The 21,649-nt window shown below is 48.2% G+C and overlaps 1 protein-coding gene across 2 annotated transcripts in view; it reads right to left on the bottom strand.

The window, feature by feature from the left end:
- LOC142501072 (peptidyl-prolyl cis-trans isomerase F, mitochondrial-like) overlaps positions 1–21,649 on the bottom strand; it is a 67,741-nt gene that overhangs the window by 34,678 nt on the left and 11,414 nt on the right. For both annotated transcript variants that reach the window (XM_075610385.1, XM_075610384.1), the window contains exon 2: positions 17,394–17,424. In XM_075610385.1, coding sequence (XP_075466500.1) covers positions 17,394–17,424 — 31 coding nt within the window. The remainder of the gene's footprint in view (positions 1–17,393; positions 17,425–21,649) is intronic.

Here is a 21,649-nt window from a genome sequence, read left to right as displayed (position 1 = left end):
TTGCTGGCCTTTAACTCCTCTAGCCTTTTAATGACCATTTTTTCATGCAGTGTGTTCCTTATTACTCTATTTTGAGTGATCTTGTATTATGTGTTTTATTAAAATTATTATTATGTATGCATAATTATGACGTATGTAAGCTCTGACCTTTGGAGCATGATAGGTTTTAAACTTCCCCTTCAAGTTGGCACTTAAGCCTATGCTGTTGGAATTAACCCTTTAAATGTCTTTGAATCCTGCCAGTTCTTTAAAGGTTTTTAATGCTTTTTATTGCTGCCTGTTCCCCAGAATTTAAGGGAACACATATCTGTTTTTTCACCCATTAAAATTGTTGTTAGTGTTTATGTTGCCCACGGACATTAGTCCCGCCCCTCTGAAGGATGATAGGTGCAGAATCGAGCAATCCATACCACCATTGGTGGAAATGATGCAGGCAGATGATTGGAAGGATGACGTCACACTTGACTCCCGATTGGCTGTGCCTCTGTATATCAAGCAGGCCAGCCACTAACAGGCACCACAGACTCCTGAGGAAGTAGTTAGCGAAACGCAGAAGTCTACTTGCGTTGAGTCTCTGGTTCCTGTTTTATAGCAGCTTGCTTTGCCCGCAGTGTGACGCAGTCACGTGGTGCCGAATACTGGTGGAGAGAATCTAACCCGGAAGTCCTGCGGAGGCTGACAGTGGAGGAAGCGCCGGCGCAGCCTGACTCCCCTGCAGCAGTTGCTACGCATACAGGTTATCTCTCCCAGAACGGACACAGACTAAGCTCTATTTCCATTGCCTGATTTCTGGGGCTTGATTGTACTGCACCGACACACTTTATTCGAGCAAATACCCAGTATGTACCTGGCAGATACCTGGAATGCGCCGCTCCTCACCTCTGACAAGCCCCGTTGCGTTTGCCTTCCCAGCCTGGGTTCATGCCTGGCTGACGGGCGGCTGATCTGTTAAATGATAATGATTAGGATTTAATAGGCTGCAATGCTTCCCGTGTCTACCAGATGGCATAAATTCATGAATTGTAATGCAGTATATATATACTGTGCAGTATTGCAGCCAGCGGGAATAAAATGCTTCAATCCCTGCCTGGAAAATACCTCAATGCACTCGAGCAGAAAACAGTCACAAACCTCAATACACCCGGGTATACCCGAATTCGTGGGACTAGCCGAGCTCGAATAAAGTGTGTCGCCAGTGTAAGTTCCCACTGCATCCGTGTGCCTCCTGATGTCATTTTACTAAACCCTTTTTTTTTATCATTTTCTACATTTGTGTGGCCATTCTTGATTTCAACCACTGTGTCATGTGTATACCTGATCATATTCCAGCCTCTTACCCCATAGGACTATAGCAGTGGCTATCTGTCTATATTTTGTTTCTATCCACTGTGCATGTCCCCAATCCCAGTTAGAATATTTCTTTACCCCACAGGATTGCACTATCATTTGTGTTATTGTTTTTTCTCCTCATATGTTCATCCTGGTGTCTGCGCTCCCTGACTTCTGGACACTGCAACTACATAAGGATCTATAAGGAAGATCCACTGAAGGTCGAGCTGCAAACTGGCACTGGTTGTATATCATTTCATTCTATATTGTGCATTTACTATACTGCATTTTCTCCTCCTATCTGAAACACTCGCAGGAGCGCCTGGTGATTTTTGTGTCTTTGAATGAGTGAAAGGCAGAGGCGGGAGGGCGGGTGAAAGGCAGGGGCGGGGGTGGGAGAAGGCAGGGGCGGGGGTGGGAGAAGGCAGGGGCGGGGGTGGGAGAAGGCAGGGGCGGGGGTGGGAGAAGGCAGGGGCGGGATGGGAGAAAGCAGGGGCGGGATGGGAGAAAACAGGGGCGGGAGGGGAGAAAGCAGAGGGGGGAGAAGGCAGGGGCGGGAGGGAGAATGTAGGGGTGGGGGGTAGAAGGCAGGGGCGGGGGGGGAGAAGGCAGGGGCGGGGGGGGGTGAAGGCATGGGCGGAAAGGCAGGGGGGGAAGGCGGGGCGGAAAGGCAGGGGGGAAGGCGGGGCCAAGGGGTGGAAGGCAGGGGCGAGGGGGTGGAAGGCAGGGGCGAGGGGGGCGAAGGCAGGGGCGAGGGGGGGGGGAAGGCAGGGGTGAGGGGGGGATGGCAGGGTCGGGGGGGTGTCACTGCCTGTCACTGTGTGTGCCAGTGTGTCTGTCACTGTGTGTGTCAATGTGTCTGTCACTGTGTGTGTCGGAGGGGGCGGGTGTCAAAAACCGAGCTGGGGGGGTCAAAAACGAAGCTGGGGGGGTCAAAAACGGAGCTGGGGGGTGGGTAAAAAACGGAGCTAGGGGGTCAAAAACGGAGCTGGTCAAAAACGGAACTGGGGGGTCAAAAACGGAGCTGGGGGGGTCTAAAACGGAGCTGGGGGGGTCAAAACCAGCTGGGGGGTCAAAAACGGAGCTGGGGGGGTCAAAAACGGAGCTGGGGGGGTCAAAAACAGAGCTGGGGGTGTCAAAAACGGAGCTAGGGGGGGGTCAAAAACGGAGCTGAGGGGGTCAAAAACGGAGCTTGGGGGGTGGGTCAAAAACGGAGCTAGGGGGTCAAAAACGGAGCTGTGGGTCAAAAACGGAGCTGCGGGGGTCAAAAACGGAGCTGGGGGTCAAAAACCAGCTGGGGAGGTCAAAAACGGAGCTGGGGGGTCAAAAACGGAGCTGGGGGTGTCAAAAACGGAGCTAGGGGGATCAAAAACGGAGCTGAGGGGGTCAAAAACTGAGCTGGGGGGGTCAAAAACAGAGCTGGGAGGGGGAGGTCAAAAACGAAGCTGGGGGGGTCAAACCAGAGCTGGGGGGGTCAAAAACGAAGCTGGGGGGGGGTCAAAGACGGAGCTGGGGGGGGGTCAAAAACGGAAGCTCAGTTAATCCGCCCCCCCCCCACCAGCAGCAGCAACAGCTGGCTCCACCACCACCACCAGGGAGCATTTCCTCACCTCAGGCAGCAGCAGCAGTGTGGCCGGGGGTTGGGGACCCCTGGGTTAGAGCACACCGGACAATTAGAGCCGTGGGGGGCCGGGCTCTCTGGGTGGGGGGCCAGACACCGGCCAATGAGAGCTACCGACGGACATCAAATGGTCTGTAGCAGGCCTGCACATGCGGCACGCCGGGACACCCTGTGCGGCCCGCGACGGCTCCCTCCACCCCCCCACTTCACCCCCCCCCAAACTTCACCCCCCCCCCACTTCACCCCCCCCCCAAACTTCACCCCCCCCCCCACTTCACACCCCCGCTTCACACCCCCCCCTTCCCTGGTAGGGAAGGAGCACCCTCCAGCAGTGTGTGACAGCGTGCTCCCCCCCCCCCCCCCTCTCCCGCTCTAGCAGTGTAGCGCAACCCGGAACTTCCGGAAATGGGTTGGGGGGAGAGATGTGAGGTGCAGGGGTGGAGAGAGATGTGAGGTGCAGGGGGGGAGAGAGATGTGAGGTGCAGGGGGGGGAGAGAGATGTGAGGTGCAGGGGGGGAGAGAGATGTGAGGTGCAGGGGCGGAGAGAGATGTGAGGCGCAGGGGGGGAGAGAGATGTGAGGTGCAGGGGGGAGAGAGATGTAAGGTGCAGGGGCGGAGAGAGATGTGAGGCGCAGGGGGGGAGAGAGATGTGAGGTGCAGGGGGGAGAGAGATGTGAGGTGCAGGGGGAGAGAGATGTGAGATGCAGGGGGAGAGTGATGTGTGTGGTGTGCAGGGGGGTATTATGTGTATGGGTGAGGGGGAGAGATGGGGGTATGAGAGATCGATGGGGAGTCTCGCAAAGGATGATGATGAGGGTTTTTGGGGGAGATATGAGGATGATGATGATGAAGGGTGCTGTGGTAGATATATGAGGAGGATGATGATGATGATGATGATGAAGGGTGCTGGGGTAGATATATGAGGCCCTTCTCACTGTACAAGTTGTGCAGGTCTGGTCTACAGACACTCACAACCAAGATTTTCATATATATATAAATATACAAAAAAGACTGCGCTTTAAGTATCTGTCTGCAATGTATTACCAACTAACTGTATAATCAATGTATAAAAAATATATATAGGAAAAAATTAATATAAAAAATATATATACGGTAATAAAGGAACCTAATATATTATGGATCTAGAAGACAAAAAGAGAAGAAAGCGCCCGATCCTAGTGTATTATATTAAGATACAAAATTTAATGTTCCATAAAACTCCAACAAATGTGCACTCACAAACATAAAAAGTATTAAAGCATGTAATGAGTAATACTCATTCGCCAGACGCTGGAAACTTCTGCTCCGCTCACACGTCCTGCTCCCACAAGTTGTATGGCACCTCTGAGCTACCGTCCAGCAGGAACTCAGGGGATGTGCAGCTACTCCTGTTCTCAGCCGGAAACAAGCTGTGGTGAACAGTGGTTCTGGATAGGAGGAAGGGAGAAGGTAGGACCAAGGGGACCAAATCACTGATGTATCACCATGAGGTGGCATCCCAAAGTCCCAACAAACAGCGCGTCAGCGCAAGGCAGCGTCGCAGAGTCCCAAAGTCTGAATGAAAGTCCCAGATATAAAACAGGTCTGGTGCAATAACTATCACTAGTAAAAACTAGTATCCCTACGCGTTTCTTCACACTTGGGTGATTTCATCAGGGGATAAATGACGGATATACGTCATAGGTATTTATATTTAAATCCACCAATCAGTAGAGGTCATGGCTAGTTAAATATTTGCATAGATAAATACAATCAGTTAATTAGTGGCTGTATGTCCCAATAGACCCATACAACAATAACATTATCAAATAGAATCAAATCATTTAAAACATTTGAAATATACATATTTATGACCACAAAAGAAGACATGTATATAAATTCATGTATACGTGTGTATATTTTGTTTGCACCTATAATCTTATACTATATTAGTGAAAGCACTGTATGCCTGCCTGCCTGCCTGCCTGCCTGCCTGCCTGCCTGCCTGGATGTACGGTGTCCCTAGGGGAAATCTCATTGGTCCCTTGGGCCGCCCCCGCACACTTCTCATTGGCCTGAGGCGGAGTGACGGGCCAAAGGGGCGGACACACACACACACACTCCTCAACGCGCACACACACACACACACACTCCTCAACGCGCACACACACACACACACACACACTCCTCAACGCACACACACACACACACCCACCCACCCCCACCCTCCTCAACACACACACACTCCACCCTCCTCAACACACACACACTCCACCCTCCTCAACACACACACACACACTCCACCCTCCTCAACACACACACACTCCACCCTCCTCAACACACACACACACACACACTCCACCCTCCTTAATGGCTGCCCGACCTTGACCCCCCCCCTGCCCTTCCCGGCGGCTGGCCCGCAACAACGGAACCCCCCCCCTATCACCACTCCGCGGGACCTCAACATCACCCTCTCTCCCGGTGCTACCCCTCTCTCCCGGTGCCCCCCTCCCCCACCTCCCGCAGAGCACGCTCTCACCTTCAGGCCTAGAGGCCGCGCCCCCAGCTCCCCATCCCCGCGCGCGCTGCTCCGGCTCTCTCAGGCCTAGCTGTCTCTGTCGGGAGCTGCACGGGCCGCGGCCCACACCCCCCCCCCTCACCTGAGCGTCTCAGCTCCGCCTCGCCGGGGGAAACGGAGACCGCCGAGGAACCCGAGGAGGAGCGCGGCCCGGTGTGAGGTAAGTAACCACAGGGGAAGGGATCTTTCACCCTGGCCCTTCACCCCCGGCCCGGCCCTTCACCCGGCCCGGTCCTTCACCCCCCCCCCGGCCCGGCGCTTCACCCGGCCCAGCGCTTCACCCCCCCCGGCCTGGCCCTTCACCTGACCTGGCCCTTCACCCCCCCCCCCCGGCCAGGCCCTTCACCCCCCACCTGGCCAGGCCCTTCACACCCCCCCCTGGCCATGCCCTTCACCCCCCCCCTGGCCATGCCCTTCACCCCCCCCCCTGGCCATGCCCTTCACCCCCCCCCCCTGGCCATGCCCTTCATCCCCCACCCCCCACCCATGCCCTTCACCCCCCCCCGGCCATGCCCTTCACCCCCCCCCCCCCCCGGCCATGCCCTTCACCCCCCCCCCCGGCCATGCCCTTCACCACCCCCCCCCCCCCGGCCATGCCCTTCACCCCCCCCCCCTGGCCATGCCCTTCACCCCCCCCCCTGGCCATGCCCTTCACCCCCCCCCGGCCATGCCCTTCACCCCCCCCTCCCGGCCATGCCCTTCACCCCCCCCCCAGCCATGCCCTTCACCCCCCCCCAGCCATGCCCTTCACCCCCCCCCAGCCATGCCCTTCACCCCCCCCAGCATGCCCTTCACCCCCCCCCCAGCCATGCCCTTCACCCCCCCCCCAGCCATGCCCTTCACCCCCCCCCCAGCCATGCCCTTCACCCCCCCCCCAGCCATGCCCTTCACCCCCCCCCAGCCATGCCCTTCACCCCCACCCCCAGCCATGCCCTTCACCCCCCCCCCAGCCATGCCCTTCACCCCCCCCCCAGCCATGCCCTTCACCCCCCCCCAGCCATGCCCTTCAACCCCCCCCCCCAGCCATGCCCTTCACCCCCCCCAGCCATGCCCTTTACCACCCCCCCAGCCATGCCCTTCACCCCCCCCAGCCATGCCCTTCACCCCCCCCCCCAGCCATGCCCTTCACCCCCCGCCCCAGCCATGCCCTTCACCCCCCCCCCAGCCATGCCCTTCACCCCCCCCAGCCATGCCCTTCACCCCCCCCCCCAGCCATGCCCTTCACCCCCCCCCAGCCATGCCCTTCACCCCCCCCCAGCCATGCCCTTCACCCCCCCCCCAGCCATGCCCTTCACCCCCCCCCCCAGCCATGCCCTTCACCCCCCCCAGCCATGCCCTTCACCCCCCCCCCCAAACCATGCCCTTCACCCCCCCCCAGCCATGCCCTTCACCCCCCCAGCCATGCCCTTCACCCCCCCCCCCCCAGCCATGCCCTTCACCCCCCCCCAGCCATGCCCTTCACCCCCCCCAGCCATGCCCTTCCCCCCCCCCCAGCCATGCCTTCCCCCCCCCCAGCCATGCCCTTCCCCCCCCCAGCCATGCCCTTCCCCCCCCCAGCCATGCCCCGTGCTGCTCACCCCCCCCCTCCACATGCCCCGTGCTGCTCACCCCCTCCACATGCCCCGTGCTGCTCTCCCCCCCTCCACATGCCCCGTGCTGCTCTCCCCCCCTCCACATGCCCGTGCTGCTCTCCCCCCCTCCACATGCCCCGTGCTGCCTCTCCCCCCTCCACATGCCCCGTGCTGCTCTCCCCCCTCCCCCCTCCACATGCCCCGTGCTGCTCTCCCCCCTCCCCCCTCCACATGCCCCGTGCTGCTCTCCCCCCTCCACATGCCCCGTGCTGCTCTCCCCCCCTCCACATGCCCCGTCCTGCTCTCCCCCCCTCCACATGCCCCGTGCTGCTCTCCCCCCCTCCACATGCCCCGTGCTGCTCTCCCCCCCTCCACATGCCCCGTGCTGCTCTCCCCCCCTCTACATGCCCCGTGCTGCTCTCCCCCCCTCCACATGCCCCGTGCTGCTCTCCCCCCCTCCACATGCCCCGTGCTGCTCTCCCCCCCTCCACATGCCCCGTGCTGCTCTCCCCCCCTCCACATTCCCCGTGCTGCTCTCCCTGCAGCTTCCCCCCCCTCCACGTGCCCTCTGTCCGGCTCCCGTCTGATCCCTGCCCCTCCGTACCAGATGACTGCAGGGTCCGTCTCCCGGCCTGCACGAGGAAGATGCTGCCGACTGTAAGGTAATCACCTCCCCCCCCCCCCCACACATTCCTTCATCTCCAGCCTGATCCCTCCGTACACACACACACACACACACACACACACACACACACACACACACACACACACTATATATATCTCTATACATAAGACACACACACATGTAGACACACACATGTAGACACACACATGTAGACACACACACATGTAGACACACACACACAGATGTAGACACACACACATGTAGACACACACACACAGATGTAGACACACACATGTAGGCACACACACACACACACACACACGTAGACATACACACACACACGTACACACACACACACACCTATACAGACACACGTATACACACAGCAGACACACGTATACACACAGCAGACACACGTATACACACAGCAGACACACGTATACACACAGCAGACACACGTATACACACAGCAGACACACGTATACACACAGCAGACACACGTATACACACAGCAGACACACGTATACACACAGCAGACACACGTATACACACAGCAGACACACGTATACACACAGCAGACACACGTATACACACAGCAGACACACGTATACACACAGCAGACACACAAATACACACAGACACACATATACACACAGACACACGTATACACATGTATACACACACACGTATATATACACACACACGTATACACACACACACGTAGGCACACGTATACACACACACACACGTAGGCACACGTATACACACACACACGTAGAAACACGTATACACACACACACACGTATACACGCAGACACACACACGTATACACGCAGACACACGTATACACGCAGGCACACGTATACACGCAGGCGCACGTAGACACGCACACGCACGTAGACACGCACACGCACGTACACACGCACACGCACGTAGACACACACACGCACATGCACACGCATGTAGACACGCACACGCACGTAGACACGTACACGCACGTAGACGCGCACACGCACGGAGACACGCACACGCACGGCGACACGCACGGAGACACGCACACGCACGGAGACACGCACACGCACGTAGACACGCACACGCACGTAGACATGCACGTGCACTTGCACGCTGACACGCACGTAGACACGCGCACGCACGTAGACACGCGCACGCACGGAGACACGCGCACGCATGGAGACACGCGCACGCACGGAGACACGCGCACGCACAGAGACACGCGCACGCACGGAGACACGCGCACGCACGTAGACACGCGCACGCACGTAGACACGCCCGCACACACGTACACACACACATGTACACGTATACTCACACACATGGAGTCATACACACACACATGGAGTCATACACACACACATGTAGACATACACACACACACGTATACACACACACACACACGTATACACACACACACAACATATATACACACACACACACATATACATACACATCATGTATACACACACATGTATACACACACACACACATGTATACACACACACATGTATACACACACACATGTATACACACACACATGTATACACACACATGTATACACACACACGTACACGTACACGTACACACACGTACACGTACACACACACACACACACTTATACACACACATACAATGTATACACACACACAAACATGTATACACACATGTATACACACACACACACGTGTATACACACACACGTGTGTATACACACACACACACATATACACACACACACTATCCCCAGCACCACCACATCAGCACACCGGTATCCCATGCCCCCCCAGCACACTGGCATTCTCAGCTCCCCGCCATTCCCAGCCCCCATCAGCACCCACACATTGGCACCTTCGCACCTCCCCCATCGGCACACCCACATCCGCACCCCTACATCAGCAACAAACCCTCCCAAATCAGCACACCGATACAATCACCATCAGTACAGCCACAGCAGCACTACCACCGTACACCGCCATGGGCCGCGTGGACCACTCCCCACCCAAATGTCACCCCCACACCACAAACATCCCGGGCAACGCCGGGGCTCTCAGCTAGTAAGTACATAAGTATAAAATCAGGCTATATGTTATTTGAGCAGTAAGTACTATTCATAACGATTGTGAAAATGAGCTTGTGTTAGATGAATCAATTAACATTATAAATCACTACAACATGATTGTATATACACGTGTATTTTAAAATTGCACAAGTACCAATGTAACCACAATAATAAATCTAAAATTTAAAGGGAAATGGAAGAGGAGGACCAAAAAATAAATATGTTATAATAATCAATCCAATCATTCAATCCTCCCATACATTTGAGATGCATGCTGGCCACTTAACAGTGATCAGCAGCCTCCCAAATGGACTACTAGAGGAGGATAAATGATTAAGATACTTATGAGATGTACTTGAAAGGGCAACAAATTAGAAGAAACCCACTCATACATAGCTCTAAATAATCTGTTGATAATTTTTGATATTAATCAGGAATGTCCATGATCATGCAACAGAATGTATGAGTGATAGTGTTACAAGGGTATTAAAAAATTGTGATGTTGCTATTTATGTTAATAATGAATAATAGATACCCCAGGGTATATATTTAACCCATAGTATGTTGAAACAAATTTTGTAATTTAATGTGTATCTGAAATACTAATGGTGATATATCTTTCCGATAAGGAGAAGGAAAGAGAAAAGAAACATCAAACAAACAGAGACTTTGTATCCGAGATCACAAATAACGCAAACTGAAAAGAATGCACCATACAGAAAAAAATCTATATATCGCTGTCAGTTATGGAGGAAATCATTTTAAGTGTTCAAAATTGTGAAAATGTACATATTAATGTACATATTCTTATATGTTTTAAATCTCTAATATGTGTACAATAAAAGAATACAGTGAAATAAGAAAGTATACTAGTGTATATCAATGTATACTACCCAATGATATTATGTTCCTATATAAAGTGATATTAAAGTGTATGAAACTAAAATAAATCTTAATTTGTGTAATAAAGTGATAAATGTTATTACTATTCTAATAAATGACCTATCTAATAAACAGATGTGTGAGAAAAAGACTCCATGAGACCGACACAGAGGGAACATGTCAAGCATGTTCAACCCATACCTCTATATCATATCATCAAGGGAAAATTGTCCTATCATACTACAGTATTGATATCAATGCAGTTGTTTAGACCAAATGGGCTAAGTGTGTTCCGAAACATAAATCCAGTAGGTTTCTCTTAGATTTAACCGTTTATGTCTATCCCCACTTAATAGAGTGGATTTAATACTTTCTATGCCCATCACTACTAATGTGGCTGGGTCTTTGTTGTGTTTCAACTGATAGGGACGAGATAAACTGTGTGTTTGTTGTCCATGTATTACGTTCCTACGATGTTCTAAAAATCGTATACTTAAAGGACGTGCCGTCCTCCCAATATATTGTATACCACAAGGGCACATAATAGCATAGACTACAAAGCTGGATAAACAATTTATATGTCCTTTAACTAGATGTGTAGTTCCATTGGAATGAGATGAGATACTGTTTGATGTCTTTAGATGTTTACATGTTATACATGTAGGGCGCCTACAAAGAAAATTACCATCAACTTCATTTATATCCTTCACGTGCATAACCTCTGAATATTTTAATCTACTTGGTGCCAAGACGGATTTGATGTTTTTTGCCTTTTGAAATACAACTGGTTCTCTAGCTGGTAGTTTCTTTTAACCAATAATCGGGTCATTCAACAGGATGTTCCAATGGGAGTTCAGTATCGTGGGAGTTCAGTATCGATTTGATCTTGTGAAATGCATTGTTATATTGTGTGACAAAAAAAGGTGAACCAAAATTTTTGCTCAACCTTCTATCACAGTTCTTGATCTTTTATTTTGATTTCTCCAACATTTCACATCTATCCATTGAACCTACCTGCTTGAATGTGTCCAGAATAATATCCTTATTATAGCATTTGGCAACAAATATCTTGACTAGAATATCCCCATGGGCCAAATAATCAGAGTCAAGAGAACAATTTCTCCTGACCCTTAAAAATTGGCCCCTGGGGATATTCCCCAATCATTTTTTTGTAATGGTTACTGGTACTGTGTATATACCCATTGGCAGCTACCTTTTTGAAAAAAAAATTCTGCCATCCTCATTGGCACTCAATTCCAAATCTAGGAAAGTGATCCTTGATTTATCCAGTTCTGATGTGAAGTTTAGCCCCATGTTATTAGTATTAAAGGAAGAAAAGATGTCTACCAGTTCCTTTTCGTCACCATCACAGATGAATAGCAGGTCATCTATGAAACGGCCATAGAACACCAGTCCAGCCCCCAGTCTTGCATTCCCCCACACATGGATACTCTCCCACAGTCCCATGTATAGGTTAGCGTAGCTGGGGGCAAACCTGGAGCCCATGGCCGTTCCACAGACTTGCAAATAATATTTTTCTTCGAACAAAAAATAGTTATGCTCCAAAATGAAACGTATAGCTTTTAAGATGAATTCCCTTTGGATCAAATCCAACTGTGTATCAGCCTCTAGATATGTTCTAACTGCCTGTACTCCCTTCTCGTGATCTATACACGTATATAGGGAAGCCACATCGCATGTGCCCCATATATACGTAGGTTTCCAGGAGATCCCAGAGATCAAGTCCAAGACATGTAGCGTGTCCCTAATATGTGATCTCAATTTTGCCACAATGGGTTGTAGATAATAATCTACATACTGGGACACGCATGACGCTCCCAATGAGACTAAATATTACCGTGTAATACTAAAATTAAGAGAGATATTAATATCTGCCTCTTAGTATTTGTTAAACCTCAGGTGTCTGCATTCGTTAGTTGCGGGTAAGTCCCACGAATACACATATGTATATGTGTATATGTACGAATACACATCTCATAATATTCTTATATTTAATAAGGTCACTCATTCTGATATCTCTTGGTGTAACAGCACCCCTGACCCCCATCAAAAAATCATTTGAAGCAGGGACCCCTGGGTAGGGAACATTTGTCACCTGGTGTTAGATGTCACACCCAATGCCCCAGCCTGGGTCTAGCTGTCTCAAGCAATATTCCCTTGGCCTGCAAATTAGGTATTAACATACTGTGCACCAAAACCCCTTCTGCTTTTCACACCCAACTTCAATCAAGCCTTTTGAAGTCCATATTTTCTGAAAAGACACCCCACAGTTGTATTTTCTTAAACTGTAGCTTATTAACCCCTTAAGCCCCAGTGTGTGTGGTGCAGACACTGGCCCAGAAACAATACATTTTTTACAGGGGAATAAGCATTTGGATATTGAAGCAAGGTAAAAACACATTACTGCACCTCAGTCCAGTTAACCCCTTGCTTCCCAGGTGAGGGTAGAGGGTGGCCAATTGGGGTGTAACCCCTTTAATCCCGGGCCAAATCCTCCCCATCGTCACACCCGCTACCCACAATAAACCTGGCACGGCGGGTTAACCCCTTCATTGCCTTAGCGGTTAGCCGCTAAGGTAATGAAGTGGCTTTTAAATGCCTTTTTCCTGCCTCGGATGCATGCCGGGGGGCTCCGGTGTGGGTATCAGCTCCGGAGACCCCCGGCATCAATCCCAGCCAGGTAAAAGGCCAGAATATTTTCTAAGTGTCGACCTTGCCGATGCTTCTCCTCCACCAACTTGCCAACTTTAGTTGGCGGGACGGATTGGCGGTGAAATCTCAATTCTGGAGTGCCGATCACCCCCGAAAAGCTGATTGGGGCTACCTGAATTCAGCCGAGTTCAAAAAGTGCCGATAAGTGGCTTATCGGCACCCGCCTGCCGATAAATTTTTATCGGGAACAAAAAATGCCGATTTTGGCCACTTATCGGCGCTTACTGAATCGGGAAGGTAATTTTGGTGGAAAAATAGCGATAAAAGCCTTATCGGCGCTTACTGCACGAGGCCCTATGTATGAGAGAGTCTTTTTGGATATACTCACTTGGTACACTTTCTCCCAGGGGTCTTAATGAGTGCGTGGATACTAGCACACTGGTTTAGTGTCCTGCCTTGCTGTTTTCTGCCTTGCTGCTCTGGTTGCCAGTTCGGTTCCTCTCCCTCTATTCTAGGATGGGGTTCTGTGTTTTTGGAGGGGATTCCTCTATACTATATTATATGATATTTCTTTAGAGTAGGTGTTATTTAATAGTTAATCCAGTTTTTTCCTTTATCTTTTTATAATTTTAGTTCTTTTTTAATGTAACAATTGATGTTATTATATGTAATTAGATATAATTTTAATTAATGCACTATGTGAATTATCAATTTAATAATTTTTGTTAGTACATAAAATGTAAACATTGTTTTGTGAATGTTGTTCTCATCACACAAGGAATTAAATAGGTTGATTTTAATACATTTTTTCAATTTTATTTAGATTTTTTTATAATCCATTTTTATATGGTGTAGTGGTATTTGGTTGTTTATATATTTATATTATTATATTCTAATTAATATATTGATTTATTAATATTTTTTGATACTAAAATTATAGTTTTAGGCTTTAATTTTAATTTGGTATATATATATATTCTTCCATATTTGATGAAACTTAGATTGGTAATAGTGGGACAGCTTTCTCTAACACGTTATGTGTTAGTTGAGTTTATACATAATTAAATTGTTTAGTTTTAGCTATTTTCATTGTATGATGTGAACAACATAATTATTGATGTTTTTTTGTTGTTATTCATTGTAATGTTGATATTTATAGTAATTTTAGAGTTATACGATTTGTGGTGAAACTTAGTACCAATGTGAAAATAGGTTTACTTGATCCAGCCTATTTAATTGGCTGTCCTTGACCAATCACATAACTCCTGACGAAGACGCCGCAGTGTGACAAAAAACGTAGAGCTGTGACATCATCGCGTTCGTGTTGGTGTATTTGGAGTCCCTGGCTTCCCTGCGCTCCGGCTGGCGGTAATTTCAAGTGAACAAACGAAGAATAGGGGGAGCAGGAGGTTAGAGGGAAAAGAACACAAACCTTCAATCACAGTATTCAAATAGCTAATCAAAAACCTTGCAAAACCTTACAAAAACTGGACATGGGGTATATTAATAAGATAATCAGGTAAATAAATACTCACACGGCCATGTGTGAGTAAAAATATATAGGGTAATTAAAAGTGCTAGCAACCATTGTATGAGAGGGAGCAAAGGACGAGCAGGCATTGGATGCCTTTTTTGTTGCCAATTTGGGATAGGAGTTCATGGTGAACCTGGACTGTATACATCCACTCTGCAAACCTGGGACTCACCCTACCACCGCAGATGACCACAATAGAGATTTCTCTCCCGCGAATGGTTCTGTTTAAAATCTTGTAAGTGCACATTCTTATGGGTTGCTGATTTTTTAAATAAATGTACCGTATTTTTACTCAGTTACGTGCTATGGAGCTTGCGCTTTTGTTTGTTTTTTGTTCATATATATATATATATATATATATATATATATGTATGTAACGGTGTATCCCGGGGCCCTTCTTATCCTGACCCCCATATGTGAGAAACTGTCCCAATTACATGTGTGTGTATTGTGGTGCACCTGCTGGCTTACAGGACTCCTGAGTCTCCCGCTGGGTGTTAGTGGGGATATCACCATGACAGGCATCTGAGTTAGTGTTCTGAGTCCTACTCACATTCGGTACAGCGCCTCCACCCCATCAGGATCCCTACAGCAGCCGGGAGGAGTATCTGACAGGGACCTCCTTGGTGCATCCTCCTGGTAAATAACTCCAAACTCACACAGGAAGGATCTTTTGAACCAGGGCATCTTTAATGTCATCTCCTCTGGCAGACTGCCCATCACAGCGGCCGACTCTAGCCGCTTATTCCGTGGAGGTACTCCATGCAGAAGGTTCCTCCTCTCTTAATTAGGTTACTGTCCACCTCTCCCCTAAGGGAGACCACCAACTGTGCCAGAACCCTGGACACAGTGTGTAATCAGCCTGCTCCTGACAGTCAGACTGTACTGCTGCAGGCCTTTAACTCTCTTAGACTCTCCTGTAGAACAGTTGGACTGACTAACTTTAGGCAGTTCTGTGTAATATATAGACTCCAGAAAGGCCCACACCTCTGTGTCACTAACAGTGGACACAAAGCATGCTTTCACTTCCTTTGCTACATATGACACTTCACCAGGGTTTGAGGGTAAACCTCCATGATAGGTACTGGCAACCCTGCCTTCTTACCAGGATTACTGCCAGCATGAGTGAGATCTGTACACTAATTTTACACATGGCTACATATATAAATATATAAATATATATATAAATATATATATATATATATACATATATATATATACACAATATACATATACATACACTTATACACATACAAGTACACACATACATATAAAATCAGGAACAGTTCTGGTTGTTAACGGTGTGACCAAGAAGAAAGGGTCCTGGAACACGGCCGGTGTACAGGGGGTCACGCGGCCGGTGTACATGGGGTTATACGGTTTACTGAACCAACAGCAGGAATGGGAAGAACAGGATGAGGAGTGAGTAATCTCTTATTATCCTGGGAAAGCGAATTTAGTAAATCATGGCACGCCTCAAAATGTTCAATAAATCAGGGCTTCCATGACTTTGGAACATGGGGACCAGAAATTAGATTGTAAGTTCTTGAGGTAAGGGATTGGTTGTGCCTACAGATACAAGGTTCAAAGCTGTGTGTAATGTCAGAACTATACACAAATAAATAATAATCACAGAATAAACTGAGACCTGGGACACAAATCTGAAAGTCTGCGGTGTAAAGATGCAGAGCGGGGAAGGCAAGGAGGGAGCGAGAGTGTAGCAGTATCACACAGATGTGATAGATTATAATAGATAGCTAATAAACTGTGGAAATGGACTGGGGGGGTCTCTGGAGATGAATTATTAGCAGTATTAAGAATCCATTTTGTCTGTCACATCGTTTCTCAGTAGCTATTTCTTTGTGAAAGAATGTGTTTGTTTATAAGGATGAGTTTTGCTGACACTAGATTTTCACTTTGTTCCTATGGCTCAACGCCCAGAATTATAGTGATAAGAATAAGACTTATTCTGTTGTTGCACAGCATTATAGTGATAAGAATAAGATGTATTCTGTTGTTGCACAGTATTATAGTGATAAGAATAAGATGTATTCTGTTGTTGCACAGTATTATAGTGATTAGATGTACACTGACGTACCTTGTTGTACTGAGCTATTTTAAAGCAATTTTTACCAACGTTTAGTAGTGACCTTCAAGATGATAGGTTTAGAAAAGGGATTAGCCTGTGTTATAATGTATGCATCATATCATTATAATCTGCCTATTAACCAATGTTAGACTAAGAATATGAAAAGTGTATATAAAGCCTGCGTAGGACCTCCCCTTGCAGAATCTTGCTGACTTTCCTGTATGGCCATACTGTATCGTGTATCAATAAATTTACTCAATATAACGAACCTGAGTTTGTTCCTATCTACAATATATGAACGAGCAGACATCCATAAAATCTCACTATTTTTAACATAGGAGCACCTGTTCTGTTTTGGGCGGTTTGACTCTGCAAATTACATTTTGATTGAGGCATTTTCTTGCTTTTACCCCCCACCTATAATAATATAATTCTTACCTGCCGTCTTTGGCACCACATCAGCTCTCAACTGAAAAGAAAAATTATATATTTTGAGTTGAGGGGAAATTATTTTACAGTTAAAGAAATAATGCGCAGTTAAATTGCACCTTGTTATTAAATACAATATCCTTTGTGGGTGCAGCATGTCCCGGCGTGTACATCTTATCCTAATAACAACAACTTCATCAAATGGGGGGATGAATAAAACAGAGAAATGTGAATGTATATATTAACATGAGAAGAGATAATCAAGTGATTTGGAAGAGAGGAACTGGTCTCATTGTTACATAGTTACATAGTTACATAGTAGATGAGGTTGAAAAAAGACGTAAGTCCATCAAGTTCAACCTATGCTAAATTTAGACAACAGATATTTTATCCTATATCTATACTTACTTATTGATCCAGAGGAAGGCAAACAAAAAAAATCAGTGTCATATCATCCAATGATATCTCATAAGGGGAAAAATAAATTCCTTCCTGACTCCCACAATTGGCAATCGGATTAATCTCTGGATCAACATCCTTCCCATGTATACTTATTTGGTATATCCCTGTATACCTTTCCCATCTAAAAAGATGTCCAACCTTTTTTTGAACAAATCTATTGTATCTGCCATCACAGTCTCCATGGGTAATGAATTCCACATTTTAACTGCCCTTACTGTAAAGAACACTTTCCTTTGTTGCTGGTGAAATCTCATTGTTACTTCTCACGACTTCCTGTGAGATGTGGCATGTCCGTGGCTAGTTATTATATATACAGCTGAACCCCATTATAACGCGGTGCTCAGGGTCCACATAATGAGACTGCGTTATAACCGGGATCACAGAAAAAATGGTCGCCGTGACCAGGGTTCCACGTCCGCTGAGGAGAAGAGCTGGGATAGTTCTGTGCTACACCTCCCTCCCTCCTGCTGTCCCTGTCTGTCCACAAAAAATGAGTTTTTTTATATGAGGTGACCTGACTGGCACTAGGCACTATAAGCTCTGAGCTTGTTCTGGACATTCTTGGATTAATACCCTTTATCAGACGCGTCCACTAGTTGCTGATTTTTCCATTTCCTCCATTGTGATTTGAAAGAGAGTACGCTGGGAGCAAGTTGTCACTACAGTACAATCACGGCTTTGAGCAGCTGTAGCGTTTGACACGTTGCATGTCACTGGATACACTCAGCCAATTGGTGTGAGGGATTCCCCCTCCTTCCCTCTCTCTGACGAAGCAGTACTCGGATGGAGTGTCTGGTGACCGGAGCGGATGCCACAATATAGGGATTCTTTCTTTCTCCAATCTGTCAATACCCCATTCCCTGTTAGCACCACCCTCCCTTCACTGTTTGGTTCTCTTCTCCCTCTATATATGTTTGAGCAGGGTAGCATCTGCGGTATCTACTATATGCAGGTTTCTCTCTATATACAAAGTCTATGGTGAGTAATGTTGCCGTATTTTATTCTGTTTTTGAAATATCAATATCAATGCACAGTCAAGCGAGTCTCCTGTAAGCAATATCATTGGCTGAGCAGCTTCTACAGTAGATACTGAACAATTGGTGGAAAGCTAGGCGCATGCTCATTGGAACGTTCTTGAAACGCATATGCATGTCATCACATCGACAGTAGGCGCATGCGCATGTGAACAGGAGACGCCCCCCGAGAAAATTATTGGTGGGACTGACTGTGGGAACTTCTTTATGGGACTGCCTGACCATTACAGTAAAACTTTTACTTTTGTTTTTCCTCAGAAAAGAAAACTTTGTCATCTCATGCGGAAAACGGCACATGGAGGGATTTCGATGGATAATATCACTTTGTGTAACAATGCCTGCACATTGCTGAAACCGGATTTAAAAAACCACGTACCGGAGTCAACAGTTTAGTGGCCGTTGCTATTGATTAGGATAGAATACTGTAACTGAGAGCTTCATAGAAAACCTGAAACAGTATGCTGTTGTTTTCAGACCGTATACAATACTTTTTTATATATACTGTATAATAAACCCGAAAAATAAAAAGTATGCATTTATTCTACATGTATTCCGGTACATATGTGTATTCTACTACCCGTACAGCATGTATTGTTTTAATACTCTTGTGATGTACAGTACTGAGCATGCCTACAGTATACGGTACAGTATGTTCTAGAAACACTGTATTTTGTTACAGTATAAAAGGAGACAATGGAACAATTTAAAACAAATCAACATTTTCTTTTATTGGTGGAGTAAGTACAAAAAGTGTACAGCAACAACAGTATGGTGTTAGTAAAAAACATTTCTTTATTAATACAAGTTCAAACACACAACATCTCCTTTATTAAGGTACAGAAAGTCAAAACATTTACAGTAGGATGGTGCACAGTACAGTAAGTCAGTCCTGCACAACTCCAGTCCTCGAGGGCCGCAAACAAGCCCGGTTTTCAATCCTGAAAAGCGGGCCTGTTTGTGGCCCTCGAGGACTGGAGTTGTGCAGGTCTTGTGTAAGTAAAAACATTTCTTTATTAATAAAATTTAAAACACGCAACATCTCCTTTATTAAAGTACAGAAAGTCAAAAGATTTACAGTAGGATGTGTACAGTACAATAAGTCAGGCCTGCACAACACAGTCCTCGAGGGCCGCAAACAGGTCCGGTTTTCAGGATTGAAAATCGGGCCTGTTTGCGGCCCTCAAGGACTGGTGTTGTGCAGGTCTTGTGTAAGTAAAAACATGTCTTTATTAATACAAGTTAAAACAAGCAACAAGTCAAAAAATCAACAACAGTTGAACAGTCACGCAAATTCGATCCCCACCAGATTGTCCTTCCAGGGGCGGTGCCTTGTATGACGTAAAATGCCATTTATGGCGTCTCTCACGATTTTCATTAGAGGATCTGTAATTGAAAAATAGCGCCGCAATTCCTCCACAGTAGTCCTTCTTACATTTTCAGGAAGCGCCCTTTTTTCGCGATTTCCTTCGTAGTTTACATTGTTGGCCCACCCGCAGTACACCAAGTACACTGGCGACACACTTTATCGCAGTGCGGCCAGATCCGCAAGCCGGGAGATTTCCCGGCTTGCTAGTGGCCGCCCCTCGGCGTGCCGCGCGTCATAGACGCGCGGTCACGCGTCTTCGGGAGCCTGCGCCCCCTGCACGCGCGTCCAGGGCTCCCCGAGGGAGCCCTGGTGTCCCGCGATCTGCGGGACGGCGGCAGGGGGTTCCGGGGGACCCGGCGGACCCGGCAGCGGGAGGGAGAGCGCCCCGATCGGAGGGCGCTCTTCCGCTGCTTCGGCGCGCGCCCGTCACACTCGGGCGCGCGCCAGGCTACTGCTGCGGCACAGAACGGGCAAATGCTCGAATAAACTGTGCCGCAGCAGTAGCACACGTGGTGCATGAAAATTAACATGGCATACTTCTGGGGTAAACCAGCACTCATCACCCTATACTTCTCCCTGAGTGGATTGGGCAGATCGGTCAGAATGATGTCGGGCACTGTATCGATGCAAGCGTATGTGGTTTGGATTCTTGGAGCGGGTGTTCTTCTGGTAGCGGGTGTGCTTGTGGCGGCAGGCGAGGGTAGGTTGTCTGGGAGGATGCGTTCCTCTTGTTTTGGTCGCCGTGTTGTCTCCTGGCGTGGTCTTGACGGGGTTGTCATGTTATCAACGGCATACATGTACACATATTCTTCTGGTGGAGGGGGTGCGCTTGGTGATGGAAGGCGGTCGAAGGTCCCATTCATCCCATCCATGCCACCCTCCTGCTCCGGCATCGGAGATACAGGGGCATGAACTCCGAGCAAATTATGTAAACCCGCTATGTCAGTCTCTATCTTCTCCATCCGTTGATCCATCTTCTCCATCCATTGATCCATCTTCTCCATCCGTTGATCCATCTTCTCCATCCGTTGATCCATCTTCTCCATCCGTTGATCCATATTTAGCATAGTCTCTAAAAGAAGATCTATCTTTACCAGCATAGTAGAGTTCCCGGGGATATCGACACTTAACCCATTCAGCATTCGGTCTAACGAGCTGGATCTTGTGCATGGGGTGCTGTGGACATCTGGGTGGATGGGTACTACGGAGGATGAGATGGGGGTTCCCTGGAGAGAAGCGGCAGCGTCATCGAAGAAGGATGGAGGAGGTGACCTGTGGATTTCCGGGAGAGAAGCGGCAGCGTTGTCTAAGAGGGTTGGAGAAAGTGACCTGTGGATTTCCGGTAGAGAAGCGGCAGAGTCGTCTAGGCGTAATGGAGAAAGTGACCTGTGGATTTCCGGGAG

The sequence above is a fragment of the Ascaphus truei genome, chromosome 8 (assembly GCF_040206685.1).
Source record: "Ascaphus truei isolate aAscTru1 chromosome 8, aAscTru1.hap1, whole genome shotgun sequence".
Lineage (NCBI taxonomy): Eukaryota > Metazoa > Chordata > Amphibia > Anura > Ascaphidae > Ascaphus > Ascaphus truei.
This window is presented reverse-complemented; position numbering and strand designations above follow the sequence as displayed.